We start from the raw sequence: 20888 nt of genomic DNA on the forward strand, positions 1-20888 counted from the left end.
GTTTCTGTCAAAATTTCTCATTCTGTTTTCTTAGTTCCTACAGACATTTTGTTCTCCTTTCTCCTTTACTGAGCAGTAGCAAAGATTGTTGAGACTAAATTGAAATCCATGAAAGAAGACATAAACAACACCACCATACAAAATGTCACACTCAAACAAACCATTACAGATACTACGAAATGCAATGAAAGACAGAGGAATTGGTAATAATAAAGACAGACACATACCAATGCAACCCTTCACCATAGGTAAAACGGTCTACAAAACAAGAAATTATGAAAATACAACACTAATTCTTGAACATCATTTGCAGTAATTAGATCCTTCTTCGTCTACTGCTGCGATTTCCTTCCTTTGACTTTCTTCTTCGCCTCTTCTTATGTAGATTTTCAACCAAATTCACCAACCATTTCGGTTTTCCAGTTTGGAAAACAACATATCCCACAAACATTCCGAGCACTACTCCGCATCCATAACCTATCAACACCACTTTCCAACCAAAAGAAATGTTTGATTTTGAGCCATCTTTTTCAAGCACATTTGGAGGTGCTGGCTCAATGATGTTGCAACCTTTCGAGACCGGAAATCCACATTGTCCCTTATTTTCTTCATACGAATCATTTCCAAATGTGTTGAATTGTTTGCATTGAGGAATCTGACCATGGAGTTGATTTTCAGAAACATTTAAGGACGAAAGGAATGGTAGCTCTGCCAATCTATTTGGAATCGTCCCAGACAACCTGTTTGAAGATAGGTCCAACCATTCAAGACTTGTCAAATTCCCTATTGAGGTGGGGATATCACCATTAAGGTTATTATGAGAAAGGTTGAGCCCTTTAAGTAAGTTAAGCTTCCTAATAACCTTTGGAATACCCCCTTCAAACTGATTGTTTGATAGATCAATGATCATCCGCATGGTGAAAATTTTCACCAATTCCATATCTTGTTCTTTCATAACAATTTCAATGGAATAGGCATAGAAGCCACGACCTCCAAGATCATTCACCCCCATGTACGACACTGTACTACCAACCTTTTCTAGATTTATGATAGACTTGAAGCTGTTGATGTATCTCACTGGTAGGGGTCCAGAAAAATAATTACTTGATAGGTCAAAAATTTAGATTTTAGAGAAAAAAGGACTAGACTTGGAGTTATTGACACACAAGGAACCATGCATTTGATTTGACTTTAGTACAAGAACTTGTAGCTGTGGAAGACTTCCCAACCAATGCGAAAATGTATCATTGATCTTGTTGTTACCAAGATCTAGCACTTCCAGACCTTTACATTTAAGGATGGATGGTGTCAAAGGCCCTTCTAACAGATTTCCATTTAAGTTGAAATTACTCAATTGGCATCCCTTTGCAAATGTTGGAGGAATCGTCCCATAAAACTTGTTCTTCTTTAGATTCAAGAATTGAAGGCTGTCGCTCAAACTTCCAAAACTGTTGAAGCAATGGTCAGCATGCAGCAACCAAGACTGTCGAGGGCACTACATGCAGAAGCTGCAAGTTCATCAAGTCAGCAAGCTGTGTTTTTACTTATTTTGTATTTTTAAGTTAATGCAATGTAACTTAGTTGTATTTCAACTATGTTAGGTTTATATTTGATGTAAAACTGATGGAGATTGAGCTGATTAATCAGCTTTGTTGATTTGTACAAGTTAATTAGCTCAAGTTACTAAGTTTGTTAGTGGTAGTAGGTGAAGTTTAGGTTAACCTACTGTTTTGTCAAGTTGTAAGCTTGTTTATGTATTGGCTTTGAGCCATATTCAGTTTTTTGAATGAATTCAACAAGTTTTCATCCATATGCTCTCCGTTTTTAGTTTTGCTTCAAAATCTATTTGAGTTTTCTGCATTGTTTCTGCTGCAAGTCACGAGACTTGCTCAACAAGCATTCTGTTGAAGCTTGCTGCTGTTGCACTTAGATCCAACAATTGGTATCTAGAGCCATATTCTTAGAGGACCTGTTGTAGTTCAGTATCAAAACGATGGCATCATCAGGTTTTTCACCAGCTTCACCACCTGTCTTCAATGGAGAGGGCTTCAACATTTGGGCAGTTAAGATGAGGACTTACCTGCAGGCATTCGACCTATGGGAAGTTGTTAACTCAGATGCTGAGCCAGCACCTTTTCGAGCTAATCCAACAGTTGCTCAAATAAGGCAACACACTGATGAAAGAACAAAAAGGCACAAGGCCATGTCATGCATACAGAATTGTGTGACAGATGTGATCTTTATGAGGATCATGGCCTGTGAAAAACCAAAGGAGGCTTGGGACAAGCTGAAAGAAGAATTTCAGGGGACTGAGAAAACAAGGCAACAACAGCTGCTCAACTTGAGAAGAGATTTCGAAAATCTCAAAATGAAAGAGGAAAAAATAGTTAAGCAGTACTCAGATCGGATTATGGCTGTTGTAAACAGCATAAGGCTCTTAGGAGAGCAATTCAGTGAAGCTAGAATGGTTGAGAAAGTCATGTCCACTCTACCAGAGAGGTATGAAGCTAAAGTTTCATCCCTCGAAGACTCAAGGGACTTGACAACTATCTCCTTAACTGAGCTAATCAATGCCTTGTATGCACAAGAGCAAAGAAGAGCCAGCAGACAAGAGGAGCACCAGGAAGGGGCTTTTCAAGCCAAAGAAGCCTCGAGCATCAAAACTCACAAAGGCAAAAAGTTCTGGAAAAACAGGCCTAAGCCTGATGCTGCTAGGAGCAGTGACCAACTCTGCAGACATTGTAAAAGAGCTGGTCATCCAGAAGATAGATGCTGGTTTAGACCAGATGCAGTATGCCAACACTGCAAGAAGAGAGGCCATGTTGAAAAAGTTTGCAAGAATAGAAGCAAACCAAGACAGAATCAATTTTAGCAACAAAAGGTAGAAGCTCGAGTAGCTGAAGAAAACAGTGATCAAGAAGAACATGTTTTTGCTGTGTCATGTGCACCAAATCAGAAGAAGGGTTCAAAGGGCTGGCTTCTAGACAGTGGGTGCACAAACCACATGTCACCAGATGCAACTATCTTCAAAACCCTGGACAGAACCTGCAAAACCAAAGTAAAAATTGGAAATGGTCAGTTGATTAATGCTGAAGGAAGAGGAGATGTGCTGATTCATACCTCTACAGGTGGCAAAATCATTTCAAATGTACTTTGGTACCTGAAATCGATAGGAACCTTCTCAGTATAACTCAACTACTTGAGAAAGGTTACTCAGTTGTGTTCAAGGAGAAAGAATGTCAAATTTTTGATCCAAGTGGATCAAACCTCATAACAGTCACCATGACTGATAAATGTTTTGAAGTAGACAGGCCAAATGACTTACATTCAGCCTGCATAGCCTCCACTGATGACTCTAGACTCTGGCATCAGAGGCTTGGACATACAAACTACAAATCCATAGCCCGCATGGTCAATGAAGGTCTGGCAGAAAATTTCATCGATTCAGTGAAGAATGATGAGCTTTGTGAGATATGTCAGCAAGGAAAATTGGCAAGATTGCCATTTCCAACAAGCACAATATGGAGAGCATCAGAGAAGCTCCAGCTTGTGCATACAGATGTGTGTGGACCAATGAAGACTGAGTCTCTCAAAGGAAGCAGGTACTTTATTCTATTTATTGATGACTTTACAAGATACTGCTGGATTTATTTTCTAAACAGAAATTAGAAGTTCCATCTGTGTTCCTGAAGTATAAAGCTGCTGTTGAAACTGAGTCTGGTTGCAAACTTAGAGCAATGAGGTCAGATAATGGAACTGAGTACACCTCAGCTCAGTTCCAAGTCTACTGTGAAGAAGCAGGTATCAAATACCAGTTGACTAATGTGTATACACCCCAACAGAATGGGGTCAGTGAAAGGAAAAACAGAAGCTTGATGAACATGGCAAGATGTCTTCTGTTTGAGAAGAATTTGCCCAAAACTCTGTGGGCTGAAGCTGTTAACACAGCAGTTTATCTCCAAAACAGGCTCCCAACCAAGGCTCTGGCTGAGAAGACTCCATTTGAAGCCTAGTTTGGGTTTAAGCCATCACTGGCTCATCTCAGAACCTTTGGTTGTCTGTGCTACACTCAAGTTCCAGCGGAGAAGAGAAGCAAGCTAGATAAAAGAGCTCAAGCAGGGATCCTGATCGGCTATAGCTTGGTTAAAAAGGGCTACAGAATCCTAGAACCTGCTACAAACAAGATATTGGTTAGCAGGGATGTTGTTTTCAATGAAAAAGGACACTGGAATTGGGAGAAGGCTGAACCAGAGGCAGTGGCTGAAGATCTGGCATTGGACCAAGTTGAAAATGATGAAAACACACCTGAAATGGATGTAGATGATGTTCCAATCAGAGGCACTCGATCACTGGCTGATGTTTATGAAAGAGCACAAGTGGCTACTGTTGAACCAAGTTGCTTTGAAGAAGTAGAAAGCCAGGAGGACTGGAAGCAAGCTATGATTGAAGAAATCAGGATGATTGAAAAGAATCAGACCTGGAGTCTGGTTGATAGACCAACAAACAGGAAGATTATTGGTGTCAAATGGGTTTATCGAGTAAAGAACAATGCTGATGGTAGCCTAAACAAGTTAAAGGCTAGATTGGTTGTGAAAGGCTTCAGTCAAAGGTATGGATCAGACTACCTGGAAACCTTTGCACCAGTGGCCAGGCTAGACACTATTAGACTGCTAGTTGCCTTAGCAGCACAAAAACAGTGGCTGATACACCAACTTGATGTAAAATCAGCATTTCTGAATGGATTCCTTGAAGAGGAGATTTATGTGGAGCAACCTCAAGGTTTCAAGGTGTCTGGCAAGGAAGAAATGGTGTACAAACTCAACAAAGCCTTGTATGGCTTGAAACAGGCTCCAAGGGCCTGGTATAGCAGAATTGATGGATATCTGACCAGTTTGGGATTCGAGAGAAGTCTAAGTGAGCCAACTCTCTATGTTAAATTGACCAGTACTGAAATTCAGCTCATTGTGTCAATATATGTCGATGACTTACTAGTGACAGGAGGAGATCGAGAGATGCTAATCAGCTTTAAAGCTAAAATGCAACAGCATTTTGAGATGTCTGACTTAGGATTGATGTCTTACTTCTTAGGCATAGAAGTAACTCAAGCTGAAAATGGAATTTGACTTAGTCAAAAGACCTTTGCTATAAAGGTTCACAACAAATTCTCAATGGAGAATTGCAAAGCAACCAGTACACCAATTGCTGTTGGAGAAAAACTCTCGAGCCAAGATAAGCATGAAAAGGTCTGTGAAACAACCTATCGAAGTCTAGTTGGATGTTTGTTGTATTTGACTGCTACCAGACCTGATATAATGTATGCTGTGAGTCTACTCTCAAGGTTCATGCATTGCTCAAATGAAAGTCACTTTAGAGCTGCAAAAAGAGTTCTAAGATACATCAAGGGAACTTTGTCCTATGGAATGCAATTTACCAAGGCTGAGAACTTAAAGTTAGTTGGCTATTGTGATAGTGATTGGGTAGGTTCTTTGGATGATATGAAGAGCACAACAGGTTATGCATTCAACCTAGGCTCTGGTATGATTTGCTGGAGTTCAAAGAAACAGGCAGTAGTAGCACAATCTACTGCAGAGGCTGAATATATAGCTGCTGCTGCAGCAGTTAATCAAGCCATATGGCTTAGAAAAATCTTAGCTGATCTTAACCATGAGCAGAATGAAGCAACAGAGATAATGTGTGACAACCTATCTGCTGTTGCAATTGCAAAGAACCCTGTCTTTCATGGAAGGACCAAGCATTTCAACATCAAACTTCATGCAGTTCGAGAAATGGAGCAAGCTTATGTTATCAAATTAGTTCATTGTAGTTTTGAAGAGCAAACTGCTGACATTTTGACAAAGGCACTCAGTGTTTCCAAGTTTCAACACCTAAGAACTAAGATGGGAGTTTGCAACATGCTAACCAAGGAGGAGTGTTGAAGCAATGGTCAGCATGCAGCAACCAAGACTGTCGAGGGCACTACATGCAGAAGCTGCAAGTTCATCAAGTCAGCAAGCTGTGTTTTTACTTATTTTGTATTTTTAAGTTAATGCAATGTAACTTAGTTGTATTTCAACTATGTTAGGTTTATATTTGATGTAAAACTGATGGTGATTGAGCTAATTAATCAGCTTTGTTGATTTGTACAAGTTAATTAGCTCAAGTTACTAAGTTTGTTAGTGGTAGTAGGTGAAGTTTAGGTTAACCTACTGTTTTGTCAAGTTGTAAGCTTGTTTATGTATTGGCTTTGAGCCATATTCAGTTTTTTGAATGAATTCAACAAGTTTTCATCCATATGCTCTCCGTTTTTAGTTTTGCTTCAAAATCTATTTGAGTTTTCTGTATTGTTTCTGCTGTAAGTCACGAGACTTGCTCAACAAGCATCCTGTTGAAGCTTGCTGCTGTTGCACTTAGATCCAACAAAAACATTGCGGAATTGTTCCACTCAAGTTATTGTGGGACAAATCAAGAATTTGAAGAGAAGTGACATTGCAGATTAAAGAAGAGACCTCTCCATTGAAACTATTATTTGAGATCTGAAACACTTTGATTGTCGAAGCTGGAATCGGAAGATTTCCACGGATCAAATTGGAGCTTAAGTCGAGAATTGCAGTATTCTTCCATGGAAAGTGCTCAACTTCTGTCAAAGAGTTATGAGATACATTTAAGTAACTCAAAGAGTCATTCCCCACCTCTTGCATCCACTGGGGAATCTTGCCTTAAATTCCGTTGTAAGAGAGGTCTAAACTTTCCAAACTTCTAAGCCCTTTTAAAAATTGGGGGAATTCACTAAGATCGCAAGATGAAAAAAATAAGCTTGTAAGATTAGCAGTAGAAGTAGTACTAGATGTTAAGGATAGGCTGTTATATGAAAGGCCGAGATGTTTGAGATTTGGAAGGTTTGAGAACATGCTAAACTCTATGACACCACTAAGATTATTTGAGGATAAACTGAGGTAGGTAAGATTGAGAAGTTGGAATATTGAAGATGGAAGAGGACCTTGCAGTTTATTATTTTTTAGATATAAATATTCTAAGGAGGGAGCAGTATACAACCATGACGGGAGTGTTCCATTGAGTAAATTGTTAGATAAGTATAAATATTTTAGATTAGGAAAAGCGGTTACCTCATCTGGAATGGAACCTTCTAATGAATTTTCTGTTATATCCAAGAATTCAAGCTGTGTTAGGTTTAGAATTGACAATGAAATTTGTCCACTCAATTGGTTCTGCGACAAGTCTAAATGAGTGAGTTGTAAGAGGTTCCCCAATGATCTTGGAATTGGTCCACTCAATTGGTTCTGTGACAAGTCTAAATGAGTGAGTTGCGAGAGTTTCCCCAATGATCTTAGAATTTGTCCACACAATTGGTTCTGCGACAAGTCTAAATGAGTGAGTTGCAAGAGGTTCCCCAATGATCTTGGAATTTGTCCACTCAATTGGTTCTGCGACAAGTCTAAATGAGTGAGTTGCAAGAGGTTCCCCAATGATCTTGGAATTTGTCCACTCAATTGGTTCTGCGACAAGTCTAAACGAGTGAGTTGCAAGAGGTTTCCTAGTGATCTTGGAACCGGTCCTAATAAGTTGGAATAGTAGAGAACTAAAAACTTCAAGGACACAGGATTCCCCATCGAGTCAGGCAATCCTCCAAAAATATTTGCGCCACTAATAACCAAGTACTCCAAAGATGATAAATTTGTGATTGAGACAGACATTCCTTGAAAGAAAGAATTTCCTGATAGATCTAAGTACTTTAAGGCCCGTAGATTATTAACTGAATCAATGAATTCTGTAGAGAAGGACATGGACGACAGATCCAAATGTTCAAGATTGTTGCTCCGATTGAACTTCAAAGGATCAAGATTGAGGTTTTGGTTGCCTCCCAAGTTGAGGAGATTGAGGTTTGGCAAATCAAAAATGTTTTTGGGAATTTTCCTTGCAAATCACAATCAGCAAGACTGAGAGACCTTAGAGAAGAGGATAGATTCATGAAAACATGAGCATTAACAGAAGACATGTTGATTCCATGCAAAAACAGATGTCTGACCTCGATTAGGTTGTGAACAAGTCCCTCCACAGCATGTTTGTCAATTGTAAATTGCTCATAGTCATATATCCAACAGGAGAGATCAAGTGAAACCAATTTTGACAGGTGGGAGACTTGAGATGGGACCTCTCCTACAAATCTGGTATGAGAAAGGTTGAGATATACTAGACTTTCAAACCGACCAAACTCAGATGGAATTTTGGAAAGATTAAAATCATTGTAGGCAAGGTTGAGCTTTTGAAGGTGTGGAAGAAGGAAAAGTGGGGTATTGGAAGGGAAGTTTCCATATAGCCAACTGCAACTCAAGTCAAGGGAAATAACATGAGCATTTAGGTGGTCACAAGTGACCCCATCCCATGAGCAGCAATCTGTACCCTCTTTCCATGAATTTATCTTGGGATAAGATTTAAGGCCTGTAATATGATCGCAAGACAAAGAAGCACCCTCTGTTATGGAAAAAGAGTTCTTGAACTGGATTAGTGAAGAGCAGGAGTACTGAGATCCTGAAGAAGCATAAAGATGGGGAAAGAAAAGGAGTAGGCAGAGAAAGAGATAGGAGGCCATGTTATGTTTGTAGAGGAAGATAAAGGATAGGAGTGGTATTTATAGGCGACAAATAAAGCTATGGATATTAGATTTTCAAAATTTTTGTATTTGTCACAATCATCAACAACCACTTCCTTTTCACCATATATTTTTCATTCTTAAAATTGGATGCTTATTTTTAGTAAAATCTTGTATTTCATTTGAACTCTCTAAACAACTAAAAAATTAAGATTGATGAGATTACAAAGTAGATTGACTTAGTCTTTTTTCTTATAACACCTAAAGAATATGAGTGTCTATTCACTTGCTTGTTAACCAAAGCTAATTAATATGGAAATAATTTTGTACACAAAAGAATAAAATTGTACTCTATTCACTACGTTTGAGGAAGAAGACTGCTGGAAATTTAATACATCGATTCCATAAAAACGTGTATACTTATATATATATATTTTTATACATATATATATATAACCTCATAATTCAAATCTAAAATCTCATTTGTTATAAATTCTAATAAATTTATTTGGGACTAGTTATTTTTTAATCAAGTAAAAAATTAAAATCTAAAACCTCATTATTTGTTGACGTGTTTAGTAAAAAATTAAAATCTAAAACCTCATTATTTGTTGACGTGTTTACTTTTATATATATATATATATATATTTCTCTTTTAAAAAATTAAAACTAAAAAGATATAATGATTTATTTGGCATTTTTTAACTTTACAAACAAAAAGTCATTTTAGCTTTTCGTTTTTTTTTGTCTCTTTTAGCCTTGAAACTTGTATAGTTTGTTAAATCACCTAAAAAAATGATGAAAAAGTTAACATCTGTTAACTAACAAAACTAGCACCTATGTGGCTGATGTTGACCGTTAGTAGTTAATGGCAACACCTAAGTGGCTATTAATAGATACCACACCAACAATGTTTGTTGACGTGACGATGCCACATTATTAATAATCGCTGACATGGTAGTGCCACGCCATCACCCACCGGTGACATATTAAACTTTTAGTTCAACTCAAATTTCTCTTTCCTTTGTTATAAATTAAGAGTATAATTAATTTTGATGTGAATGGTAACTTTTCATTAACTCAGTTTAAAAGACTATAACACATAAAGTTTAGTCCTATTGCTGTCCGTGTCAACCAAAGATAATCCAAATCAATGTGAGACATTTATATTATGCAGAATTCAACACATATATGAAAATTTTGCAGTATTGACTATTGCATATACTCTACTCCACAAAAAAAGATTAAGACTATCAGTTGTCTATTGACTTCACTTGCTGTTACTTCCTATCACTCTCACCCAAACTTAATTTACAAGGAAGGTGGAAATTTCAGACATTTGCAGCACAATATACAATAATTCAACACAATTTGCAGTATTGATTACGTTTACTTGAGGGAAGCTACCTAAAAGCCATTAAACATTCATTATTGATTGCAATTATAATTATAACATCATTAAAAGAAACATATTATTTTAATTTATTGCTTAAAAATTCAAAGCGAATATGGAAATATTTCATGGGTTGGCACTAAGTGTGTGTCATTTTCTATTAATTGCAAGAAAACTACCCGGGAAACTGCATTTTTATGGAAAAAATTTTGCTATAATGACTTATTTTGCCCTCTAACTTTATTTAAAAGATTATTTTAGTCCTCTGTTTAATTTCAAATAGTTGCAGAACAATGTCCAATAACTCCATACAAAATAACAACAATTTGCAATATCGACTACGTTTACTCGAGAGGTAGATAGATGTGCAGAGGGAAAAGAAGACATGGTTGCTGGAAATTCTACCTTGTTTGTACAGTCGACTAAAAGCCATTAAGGATATCAATTCCTCTAATTAGATAATACCAAATGGGAGACCAATTAGGTTTACTCTTTAAACTTTTAGTCTCATAACACCATATTGATTAGTGTCAAAAGTAACATATTTTATCCTCATTCTTAGTACATTGTTGAGTGATTATGTGACATTAATTTTGAATTATATGCTTCTAATCTTTTATATTCATAATTTAATTCTTAATAGGGCATTTGGGAGCAATAAGAGTGAAAAACGGTGGAAATTAAAACTTTGGAGCATTCTGGAAGCTGTGCACATGCAACAAATTTTCAAACAGGCAATCCACATGGTCGTGTGGAGTCACACGTCTGTGTGCCCAGGGTGTGTCGACCTCAGGATCTGTGTGCGCTGACGGCTACAAGTTATGTTTTTTAGGGGATTTAGCACTTTAATATTATATATATTGGGAAACAAGAATGGAAGCAATAAGCTACAAGAGGAGAGCACAAAATTACTTTGAGAACACCATTGAAGCCTATTTCCAAGCAATTTTCCATCAAGATTCAAGAGTCTTAAGTTGATTTTAAAGAGAGTTATCATGGATTTTTTTTTATTGTAGTGGTTATATTGTATTTTTTTGTGTACTCTTACCATTAAGAACTGATTCTCTTAATACTTAGTGGAGATGAACCTTAGAATGGATTCTATTCTTTGATTTCTATTTTTATGCAATAAAATCTTAGTCTCTTTGTTTTCAATTATGAATGTTCTATTATTCTTGGGCTAATAATTCTAGAGTGTTAATTCATGTTTGATGAGCATAAGTCTGGGGTTGAATAAACCCTTCTTGTGATTAGATTTTGCATAATTGAATGGAGTTGCATGCAATTCTATAAATAAAACGACATAAATCTACCAGATTAAAGTCAAATCTTATAGGAAGATCCATTAAGCGAACTAATGCAATAATAAGAGTTTTAATTAGAATTTTTTTTCTAAATGTTGTATATCACAAACGAGAAATTATAATTAGTGTAATTGGTATTATCAAATGATGACTTCAAATGTTGATCGTCCTCGACCACAAACTATCTATGTTTGCAGTGTGAAAGCAGCTACTTCCATTACAGAAACCTTTCACTGTATATTGACTTGGTCTTATTTCCTATAACACCTCATGTTTGGTCCTAGATGGTGGAAGACAGGTAGAGACTCGATACAACACACCATTTGCACCTGCAATTAAGCTTCTTTAAAAGGAAATGGGATCCACCAATTTTACCTAAACTCACATCAACATTGTTATTGGGCTTTTCATTTCCTGAAGCACCTAATATTTGTCTCAACGTGTTTACTGGTTCCTCAATTTCACATCAATGCATTCAATTTCAAAATAGATTAAGTTGTTTGGTTCAAATACCAAGACTGCCAACATCTATTGACTTCACTTGGTCCGGCTTCCTCTCACTGTCAACCAAACTTAATCGTCAAGTAATAAGGAAATTTCAGTCATTTGCAGCATAATGTACAGGAACTCCACGCCCACAAAATAATTTATAATATTTTGGATGGATGTTGCGTTTACTTACGACTAGTGTAAAAATAACGGTAGCGGTGAGATTAGATATTGTAGCATGAGACCGAAAGTAAATTAAACTCACCACACCACACTCAATCCCCTATCCGAATTCACCCTAAGTTTGATGTGCTGAGGAAAAAAAAGCATGAATGATGAAGAATTAAAGCCAATACTTGGTAAGTACCCTAATTAGTTTACAAGTAAATATTTTTTGCACTAATTATTCAGGCAAAGCTTAGCCAATAAAAAATATATAATGATCTATTTGGTCCTCCAATTTTATAAAAAAGAATCATTTTAACTCAGGGGCATAATTAGGGGTTGACAAGGGCTTGCCTGAAATTACAATTTGGTCCTCCCTAAAATTGATAAAAATTTGATTTAATTATTTAAAAAATATAAAGATATAGAGTATTAAAATGATAAAATTGCATTTTACTATCATAAATATTATAATTTAATTTATGCCCCCTAAAAAATTTTCTGGCTTCTCCAATGTTTTAGCCCGTCATTTAATTTTTCATTTTTTAGCCCTTTAATTTGTATTATTTGTCAAATCACCTCAAAATAGATAGAAAAATTAATATTTATTAACTTTGTTAACGTGGCATCCACATGACAGTACGTGTGTATGTAATGTCAACAATCAATTAATTTTTTAAAACTTAAAAATATTTTTAATAATTTTTTGAATTTTAAAAATTAATTAATTATTGATGTGGCATTCATATGACAATCCACAAAAATTAATTAATAATTGAAAGTTGTGTTACATTAAAATTAGTTTGTTAGAATGGAATTCTAATAAATTTATTTGGGAATGATTAAAGTGGAGTCAATATTACTTGGTTAACTATTTCTCTTTTAGCCAACTACAGAATTCAAGTCCATTACAAAATTGTAGAGGGACTAAATCCCTAAAAATAAAATGTATAGAGATTAAACTTTAAATTTACAAAGAGTACAAGAAGTTTGAATATATTACAACTATTAAATTTTCCCTCTATAATTTAGTTAAAATTAAATAAATAATTACCTCAACGCGAAACGTGGATAATAAACATATATACTAGTTTAATGTATATTTTTGGTACACTTTTTTTTTAGTAAGAGCATATCACCTCCATGTCAGCAATTTTATGATGATGTGGTAGTGCCACATGTTACTATTTCTCTTTTAGCTAACTTGAAAATTAAAAAAGTTGAGCAGTTTCAGGTTCCAGCAAATGGAAAGGGGCTCAGTGATCTTACTCACATTGGACCTAGCACCCAGGTGGTTTGGCCAATAGTGGGCTAAGAAATCTTGAATGGCGATATGGATGGGGGTTTCCGAGGAATACAAAGAACCTCTAAGATTTTTCTTTTCCAAATTTGATGAGCATCTAGAATAACTAGTGAATTACAATTCTATTGTACCACAATCGGTGCATTGGTCTTTGCGGACTTAATGTTTTTTGCCTGTTGGTTCTATTATCACAAAGCGAATCCAAAATTGGCTTGGTTCCAAGATATAGAATCTATGTTGAATCACCATTTAGCAAGGCTACTGGGGTTTGGTTCCCTTTCTAGGGCGGGGCATCAAGTACATGTCTCTTTACCAATAAACCAATCTCTAAATGCTTTAGTAGACTCTAAAGAGATCCTACTTTGTAGCGTTTTACCTTTGGTAAAATTTCATCCTTGGTCCCTTTAAACTCCTTTTTGCTTTAATTTGATTGCTTTCTAGCATTGCAAATTACATAACACTCTTCAAATGTCTTATTAAATTCTCACTTTTACAAGTGCTATGACAATCAAATAAAATTCAATTCAATTTTAAGTTCCATATAACACTTATATGGCTACAAAATGTGTGTGTTTAAGTGTCCTCAACCACAAACAATCCAAATTTGCAGAGAAACCACCCTTATATATAGGTTTGCCAATGAGATGGCAAGCAGACTGCTGGCTAGAAATTGATGCATCTTTGAATCACCAATTCAATTAATAAGCTTAACTAGAGGAAATAAGGACTTTACATCCACCAATTAAAGCAACCTATATGTACCCTTCTACAGTCTGCATTGTTCCATGTTTCAATTCATTACATCATTCCTTCAACTCTGCTATATATTATTACCTTCTCCAGATAACCAAGCCTTTTACTGCTAACTTGTAAAAAATTATGAAAATACAACAGAGATCATTGACACATTGTTGAAGTTGTCTTGCATGCAGACCAAGAAGTAGACCAAGCTGTCCGAGCCATGCAAGTTGCAGCTGAAGCTTATGCTGTTGTTTTGTTACTTTCAAATAGATATTTTATTACTTAGTTAGATACGAACTAAGTTGATGATATGCTTGATGTAATTAGGTGCTGATAGATTGATAAATCAACTTTACCAAGTGTACAAGCAATGTTTATCAAGTTACTAAGCCACTTAGTGGAGTTAGGTATATGTTTACGTAACATTTTCTTATTTTTGACCAGCTGATTGCTTGGTATATGTTTAGGTAACATTTTCTTATTTTTGACCAGCTGATTGCTTGGTATATGTAATGGCATTATGCCTTCATTCAAATGTAATGAAATCTTTCACAAAATTCTTCTTCATTTGGTCTTTATTTAAGCATTTTTATTCACAATGCTCTTGCTGTTTTTGTTTTGTTTGTTGAGCAAGATATCAATGCTTTATGCTTAAGTTTCTGCCAAAATTTCTCATTCTGTTTTCTTAGTTCCTACAGACATTTTGTTCTCCTTTCTCCTTTACTGAGCAGTAGCAAAGATTATTGAGACTAAATTGAAATCCATGAAAGAAGACATAAACAACACCACCATACAAAATGTTACATTCAAACAAACCATTACAGATATTACGAAATGCAATGAAAGACAGAGGAATTGGTACAATAATAAAGACAAACAGATCCCAATGCAACCCTTCACCATAGGCAAAACGGTCTACAAACCAAGAAATTATGAAAATACAACACTAATTCTTGAACATCATTTGCAGTAATTAGATCCTTCTTCGTCTACTGCTACGATTGCCTTTCTTTGACTTTCTTCTTCGCCTCATCTCTTGTTGGCTTTCAACCAAATTCACCAACCATTTCGGCTTACCAGTTTGGAAAACAACATATCCCACGCACATTCCGAACACCACTCCGCATCCATAACCTATCAACACCACTTTCCAACCAAAAGCAATGTTTGATTTTGAGCCATCTTTTTCAAGCACATTTGGAGGTGGTGGCTCAATGATGTTGCAACCTTTCGAGACCGGAAATCCACATAGTCCCTTATTCCCTTTATATGAATCATTTCCAAATGTGTTGAATTGTTTGCCTTGAGGAATCTGACCATGGAGTTGATTTTCAGAAACATTTAAGGACGAAAGAAATGGTAGATCTGCCAATCTATTTGGAATCGTCCCAGACAACCTATTTGAAGATAGGTCCAACCATTCAAGACTTGTCAAATTCCCTATTGAGGTGGGGATATCACCATGAAGGTTATTATGAGAAAGGTTGAGCCCTTTCAGTAAGTTAAGCTTCCCAATAACATTTGGAATACCCCCTTCAAACTGATTGTTTGATAGATCAATGATCATCCACATGGTGAAAATTTTCACAAATTCCCTATCTTGTCCTTTCATAACAATTCCAATGGAATAGGCATAGAAGGCACTAGTAAAATCTTGCACACCCATGTATGGCCTTGCACTGTCTTGTTTCTTGAGATTTATGATAGCATTGAAGCTGCTGATGTATCTCACTGGTAGGGGTCCAGAAAAATAGTTACTTGAGAGGTCAAAAATTTGGATTTTAGAGAAAAAAGGGCTAGACTTGGAGCTATTGACACGCAAGGAACCATGCATATGATTTGACTTCAATACAAGAACTTGCAAATATGGAAGACTTCTGTTGAAGCAATGGTCAGCATGCAGCAACCAAGACTGTCGAGGGCACTACATGCAGAAGCTGCAAGTTCATCAAGTCAGCAAACTGTGTTTTTACTATTTTGTATTTTTAAGTTAATGCAATGTAACTTAGTTGTATTTCAACTATGTTAGGTTTATATTTGATGTAAAACTGATGGTGATTGAGCTGATTAATCAGCTTTGTTGATTTGTACAAGTTAATTAGCTCAAGTTACTAAGTTTGTTAGTGGTAGTAGGTGAAGTTTAGGTTAACCTACTGTTTTGTCAAGTTGTAAGCTTGTTTATGTATTGGCTTTGAGCCTTATTCAGTTTTTTGAATGAATTCAACAAGTTTTCATCCATATGCTCTCCGTTTTTAGTTTTGCTTCAAAATCTATTTGAGTTTTCTGCATTGTTTCTGCTGCAAGTCACGAGACTTGCTCAACAAGCATTCTGTTGAAGCTTGCTGCTGTTGCACTTAGATCCAACAATTGGTATCTAGAGCCATATTCTTAGAGGACCTGTTGTAGTTCAGTATCAAAACGATGGCATCATCAGGTTTTTCACCAGCTTCACCACCTGTCTTCAATGGAGAGGGCTTCAACATTTGGGCAGTTAAGATGAGGACTTACCTGCAGGCATTCGACCTATGGGAAGTTGTTAACTCAGATGCTGAGCCAGCACCTCTTCGAGCTAATCCAACAGTTGCTCAAATAAGGCAACACACTGATGAAAGAAAAAAAAGGCACAAGGCCATGTCATGCATACAGAATTGTGTGACAGATGTGATCTTTATGAGGATCATGGCCTGTGAAACACCAAAGGAGGCTTGGGACAAGCTGAAAGAAGAATTTCAGGGGACTGAGAAAACAAGGCAACAACAGCTGCTCAACTTGAGAAGAGATTTCAAAAATCTCAAAATGAAAGAGGAAAAAACAGTTAAGCAGTACTCAGATAGGATTATGGCTGTTGTAAACAGCATAAGGCTCCTAGGAGAGCAATTCAGTGAAGCTAGAATGGTTGAGAAAGTCATGTCCACTCTACCAGAGAGGTATGAAGCTAAAATTTCATCCCTCGAAGACTCAAGGGACTTGACAACTATCTCCTTAACTGAGCTAATCAATGCCTTGTATGCACAAGAGCAAAGAAGAGCCAGCAGACAAGAAGAGCACCAGGAAGGGGCTTTTCAAGCCAAAGAAGCCTCGAGCATCAAAACTCACAAAGGCAAAAAGTTCTGGAAAAACAGGCCTAAGCCTGATGCTGCTAGGAGCAGTGACCAACTCTGCAGACATTGTAAAAGAGCTGGTCATCCAGAAGATAGATGTTGGTTTAGACCAGATGCAGTATGCCAACACTGCAAGAAGAAAGGCCATGTTGAAAAAGTTTGCAAGAATAGAAGCAAACTAAGACAGAATCAATTTCAGCAACAAAAGGTAGAAGCTCGAGTAGCTGAAGAAAGCAGTGATCAAGAAGAACATGTTTTTGCTGTGTCATGTGCAGCAAATCAGAAGAAGGGTTCAAAGGGCTGGCTTCTAGACAGTGGGTGCACAAACCACATGTCACCAGATGCAACTATCTTCAAAACCCTGGACAGAACCTGCAAAACCAAAGTAAAAATTGGAAATGGTCAGTTGATTAATGCTGAAGGAAGAGGAGATGTGCTGATTCATACCTCTACAGGTGGCAAAATCATTTCAAATGTACTTTTGGTACCTGAAATCGATAGGAACCTTCTCAGTATAACTCAACTACTTGAGAAAGGTTACTCAGTTGTGTTCAAGGAGAAAGAAAGTCAAATTTTTTATCCAAGTGGATCAAACCTCATAACAGTCACCATGACTGATAAATGTTTTGAAGTAGACTGGCCAAATGACTTACATTCAGCCTGCATAGCCTCCACTGATGACTCTAGACTCTGGCATCAGAGGCTTGGACATACAAACTACAAATCCATAGCCCGCATGGTCAATGAAGGTCTGGCAGAAAATTTCATCGATTCAGTGAAGAGTGATGAGCTTTGTGAGATATGTCAGCAAGGAAAATTGGCAAGATTGCCATTTCCAACAAGCACAATATGGAGAGCATCAGAGAAGCTCCAGCTTGTGCATACAGATGTGTGTGGACCAATGAAGACTGAGTCTCTCAAAGGAAGCAGGTACTTTATTCTATTTATTGATGACTTTACAAGATACTGCTGGATTTATTTTCTAAAACAGAAATCAGAAGTTCCATCTGTGTTCCTGAAGTATAAAGCTGCTATTGAAACTGAGTCTGGTTGCAAACTTAGAGCAATGAGGTCAGATAATGGAACTGAGTACACCTCAGCTCAGTTCCAAGTCTACTGTGAAGAAGCAGGTATCAAACACCAGTTGACTAATGTGTATACACCCCAACAGAATGGGGTCAGTGAAAGGAAAAACAGAAGCTTGATAAACATGGCAAGATGTCTTCTGTTTGAGAAGAATTTACCCAAAACTCTATGGGCTGAAGCTGTTAACACAGCAGTTTATCTCCAAAACAGGCTCCCAACCAAGGCTCTGGCTGAGAAGACTCCATTTGAAGCCTAGTTTGGGTTTAAGCCATTACTGGCTCATCTCAGAACCTTTGGTTGTCTGTGCTACACTCAAGTTCCAGCTGAGAAGAGAAGCAAGCTAGATAAAAGAGCTCAAGCAGGGATCCTAATCGGCTATAGCTTGGTTAAAGAGGGCTACAGAATCCTAGAACCTGCTACAAACAAGATATTGGTTAGCAGGGATGTTGTTTTGAATGAAAAAGGACACTGGAATTGGGAGAAGGCTGAACCAGAGGCAGTGGCTGAAGATCTGGCATTGGACCAAGTTGAAAATGATGAAAACACACCTGAAATGGATGTAGATGATGTTCCAATCAGAGGCACTCGATCACTGGCTGATGTTTATGAAAGAGCACAAGTGGCTACTGTTGAACCAAGTTGCTTTGAAGAAGCAGAAAGCCAGGAGGACTGGAAGCAAGCTATGATTGAAGAAATCAGGATGATTGAAAAGAATCAGACCTGGAGTCTGGTTGATAGACCAACAAACAGGAAGATTATTGGTGTCAAATGGGTTTATCGAGTAAAGAACAATGCTGATGGTAGCCTAAACAAGTTAAAGGCTAGATTGGTTGTGAAAGGCTTCAGTCAAAGGTATGGATCAGACTACCTGGAAACCTTTGCACCAGTGGCCAGGCTAGACACTATTAGACTGCTAGTTGCCTTAGCAGCACAAAAACAGTGGCTGATACACCAACTTGATGTAAAATCAGCATTTCTGAATGGATTCTTTGAATAGGAGATTTATGTGGAGCAACCTCAAGGTTTCAAGGTGTCTGGCAAGGAAGAAATGGTGTACAAACTCAACAAAGCCTTGTATGGCTTGAAACAGGCTCCAAGGGCCTGGTATAGTAGAATTGATGGATATCTGACCAGTTTGGGATTTGAGAGAAGTCTAAGTGAGCCAACTCTCTATGTTAAATTGACCAGTACTGAAATTCAGCTCATTGTGTCAATATATGTCGATGACTTACTGGTGACAGGAGGAGATCGAGAGATGCTAATCAGCTTTAAAGCTAAAATGCAACAGCACTTTGAGATGTCTGACTTGGGATTGATGTCTTACTTCTTAGGCATGGAAGTAACTCAAGCTGAAAATGGAATTTGGCTTAGTCAAAAGACCTTTGCTATAAAGGTTCTCAACAAATTCTCAATGGAGAATTGCAAAGCAACCAGCACACCAATTGCTGTTGGAGAAAAACTCTTGAGCCAAGATAAGCATGAAAAGGTCTGTGAAACAACCTATCGAAGTCTAGTTTGATGTTTGTTGTATTTGACTGCTACCAGACCTGATATAATGTATGCTGTGAGTCTATTCTCAAGGTTCATGCATTGCTCAAATGAAAGTCACTTTAGAGCTGCAAAAAGAGTTCTAAGATACATCAAGGGAACTTTGTCCTATGGAATGCAATTTACCAAGGCTCAGAACTTAAAGTTAGTTGGCTATTGTGATAGTGATTGGGCAGGTTCTTTGGATGATATGAAGAGCACAACAGGTTATGCATTCAACCTAGGCTCTGGTATGATTTGCTGGAGTTCAAAGAAACAGGCAGTAGTAGCACAATCTACTGCAGAGGCTGTATATATAGCTGCTGCTGCAGCAGTTAATCAAGCCATATGGCTTAGAAAAATCTTAGCTGATCTTAACCATGAGCAGAATGAAGCAACAGAGATTATGTGTGACAACCTATCTGCTGTTGCAATTGCAAAGAACCCTGTCTTTCATGGAATGACCAAGCATTTCAACATCAAACTTCATGCAGTTCAAGAAATGGAGCAAGCTCATGTTATCAAATTAGTTCATTGTAGTTCTGAAGAGCAAACTGCTGACATTTTGACAAAGGCACTCAGTGTTTTCAAGTTTCAACACTTAAGAACTAAGATGGGAGTTTACAACATGCTAACCAATGAGGAGTGTTGAAGCAATGGTCAGCATGCAGCAACCAAGACTGTCGAGGGCACTACATGCAGAAGCTGCAAGTTCATCAAGTCAGCAAGCTGTGTTTTTAATTATTTTGTATTTTTAAGTTAATGCAATGTAACTTAGTTGTATTTCAACTATGTTAGGTTTATATTTGATGTAAAACTGATGGTGATTGAGCTGATTAATCAGCTTTGTTGATTTGTACAAGTTAATTAGCTCAAGTTACTAAGTTTTTTAGTGGTAGTAGGTGAAGTTTAGGTTAACCTACTGTTTTTTCAAGTTGTAATCTTGTTTATGTATTGGCTTTGAGCCATATTCAGTTTTTTGAATGAATTCAACAAGTTTTCATCCATATGCTCTCCGTTTTTAGTTTTGCTTCAAAATCTATTTGAGTTTTCTGCATTGTTTCTGCTGCAAGTCACGAGACTTGCTCAACAAGCATTCTGTTGAAGCTTGCTGCTGTTGCACTTAGATCCAACAACTTCCCAACCAATGAGGAAATGTATCATTGATCTT

The 20888-nt window shown here is 37.1% G+C and overlaps 3 protein-coding genes across 3 annotated transcripts; all 3 read right to left on the bottom strand.

The window, feature by feature from the left end:
* Positions 1–316: 316 nt before the first annotated feature.
* LOC107931715 (receptor-like protein 9DC3) lies at positions 317–2055 on the bottom strand. The gene is made up of 3 exons (XM_041092851.1): positions 1970–2055; positions 1174–1448; positions 317–1077 (listed from the first exon to the last, which is right to left on the bottom strand). Exons 1-3 carry the CDS (start codon positions 2053–2055, stop codon positions 317–319), a joined length of 1122 nt encoding a protein of 373 aa, XP_040948785.1.
* Positions 2056–6323: 4268 nt separating this feature from the next.
* Positions 6324–8608, bottom strand: LOC107931716 (receptor-like protein 9DC3). Its single transcript, XM_041092852.1, has 4 exons — positions 7965–8608; positions 7125–7932; positions 6507–6701; positions 6324–6398 (listed from the first exon to the last, which is right to left on the bottom strand). Exons 1-4 carry the CDS (start codon positions 8606–8608, stop codon positions 6324–6326), a joined length of 1722 nt encoding a protein of 573 aa, XP_040948786.1.
* A 6368-nt stretch (positions 8609–14976) lies between these two features.
* LOC107931717 (putative receptor like protein 25) lies at positions 14977–16486 on the bottom strand. Its single transcript, XM_016863653.2, has 2 exons — positions 16424–16486; positions 14977–15927 (listed from the first exon to the last, which is right to left on the bottom strand). Exons 1-2 carry the CDS (start codon positions 16484–16486, stop codon positions 14977–14979), a joined length of 1014 nt encoding a protein of 337 aa, XP_016719142.2.
* Between the last annotated feature and the right edge of the window lie 4402 nt (positions 16487–20888).

This window comes from Gossypium hirsutum, chromosome D05, assembly GCF_007990345.1.
Source record: "Gossypium hirsutum isolate 1008001.06 chromosome D05, Gossypium_hirsutum_v2.1, whole genome shotgun sequence".
Taxonomy (NCBI): domain Eukaryota; kingdom Viridiplantae; phylum Streptophyta; class Magnoliopsida; order Malvales; family Malvaceae; genus Gossypium; species Gossypium hirsutum.

Bases quoted from the DNA above. Each gene is read 5' to 3' on its own strand.
- LOC107931717 (XM_016863653.2), bottom strand. From the start codon at position 16,486: ATGTTGAAGCCCTCTCCATTGAAGACAGGTGGTGAAGCTGGTGAAAAA. The intron at 15,928-16,423 runs GTTTTGATACTG...TTCTGCATGTAG, and splicing joins AAAAACCTGATGATGCCATC to TGCCCTCGACAGTCTTGGTT.
- LOC107931715 (XM_041092851.1), bottom strand. From the start codon at position 2,055: ATGTTGAAGCCCTCTCCATTGAAGACAGGTGGTGAAGCTGGTGAAAAA. The intron at 1,449-1,969 runs GTCCTCTAAGAA...TTGCTTCAACAG, and splicing joins TTGATACTGAACTACAACAG to TTTTGGAAGTTTGAGCGACA. The intron at 1,078-1,173 runs GTTCCTTGTGTG...GACCCCTACCAG, and splicing joins AAAGTCAAATCAAATGCATG to TGAGATACATCAACAGCTTC.
- LOC107931716 (XM_041092852.1), bottom strand. From the start codon at position 8,608: ATGGCCTCCTATCTCTTTCTCTGCCTACTCCTTTTCTTTCCCCATCTT. The intron at 7,933-7,964 runs GTCTCTCAGTCT...GTGATTTGCAAG, and splicing joins AATCTATCCTCTTCTCTAAG to GAAAATTCCCAAAAACATTT. The intron at 6,702-7,124 runs GTAACCGCTTTT...AAGATTCCCCAG, and splicing joins AAGGTTCCATTCCAGATGAG to TGGATGCAAGAGGTGGGGAA.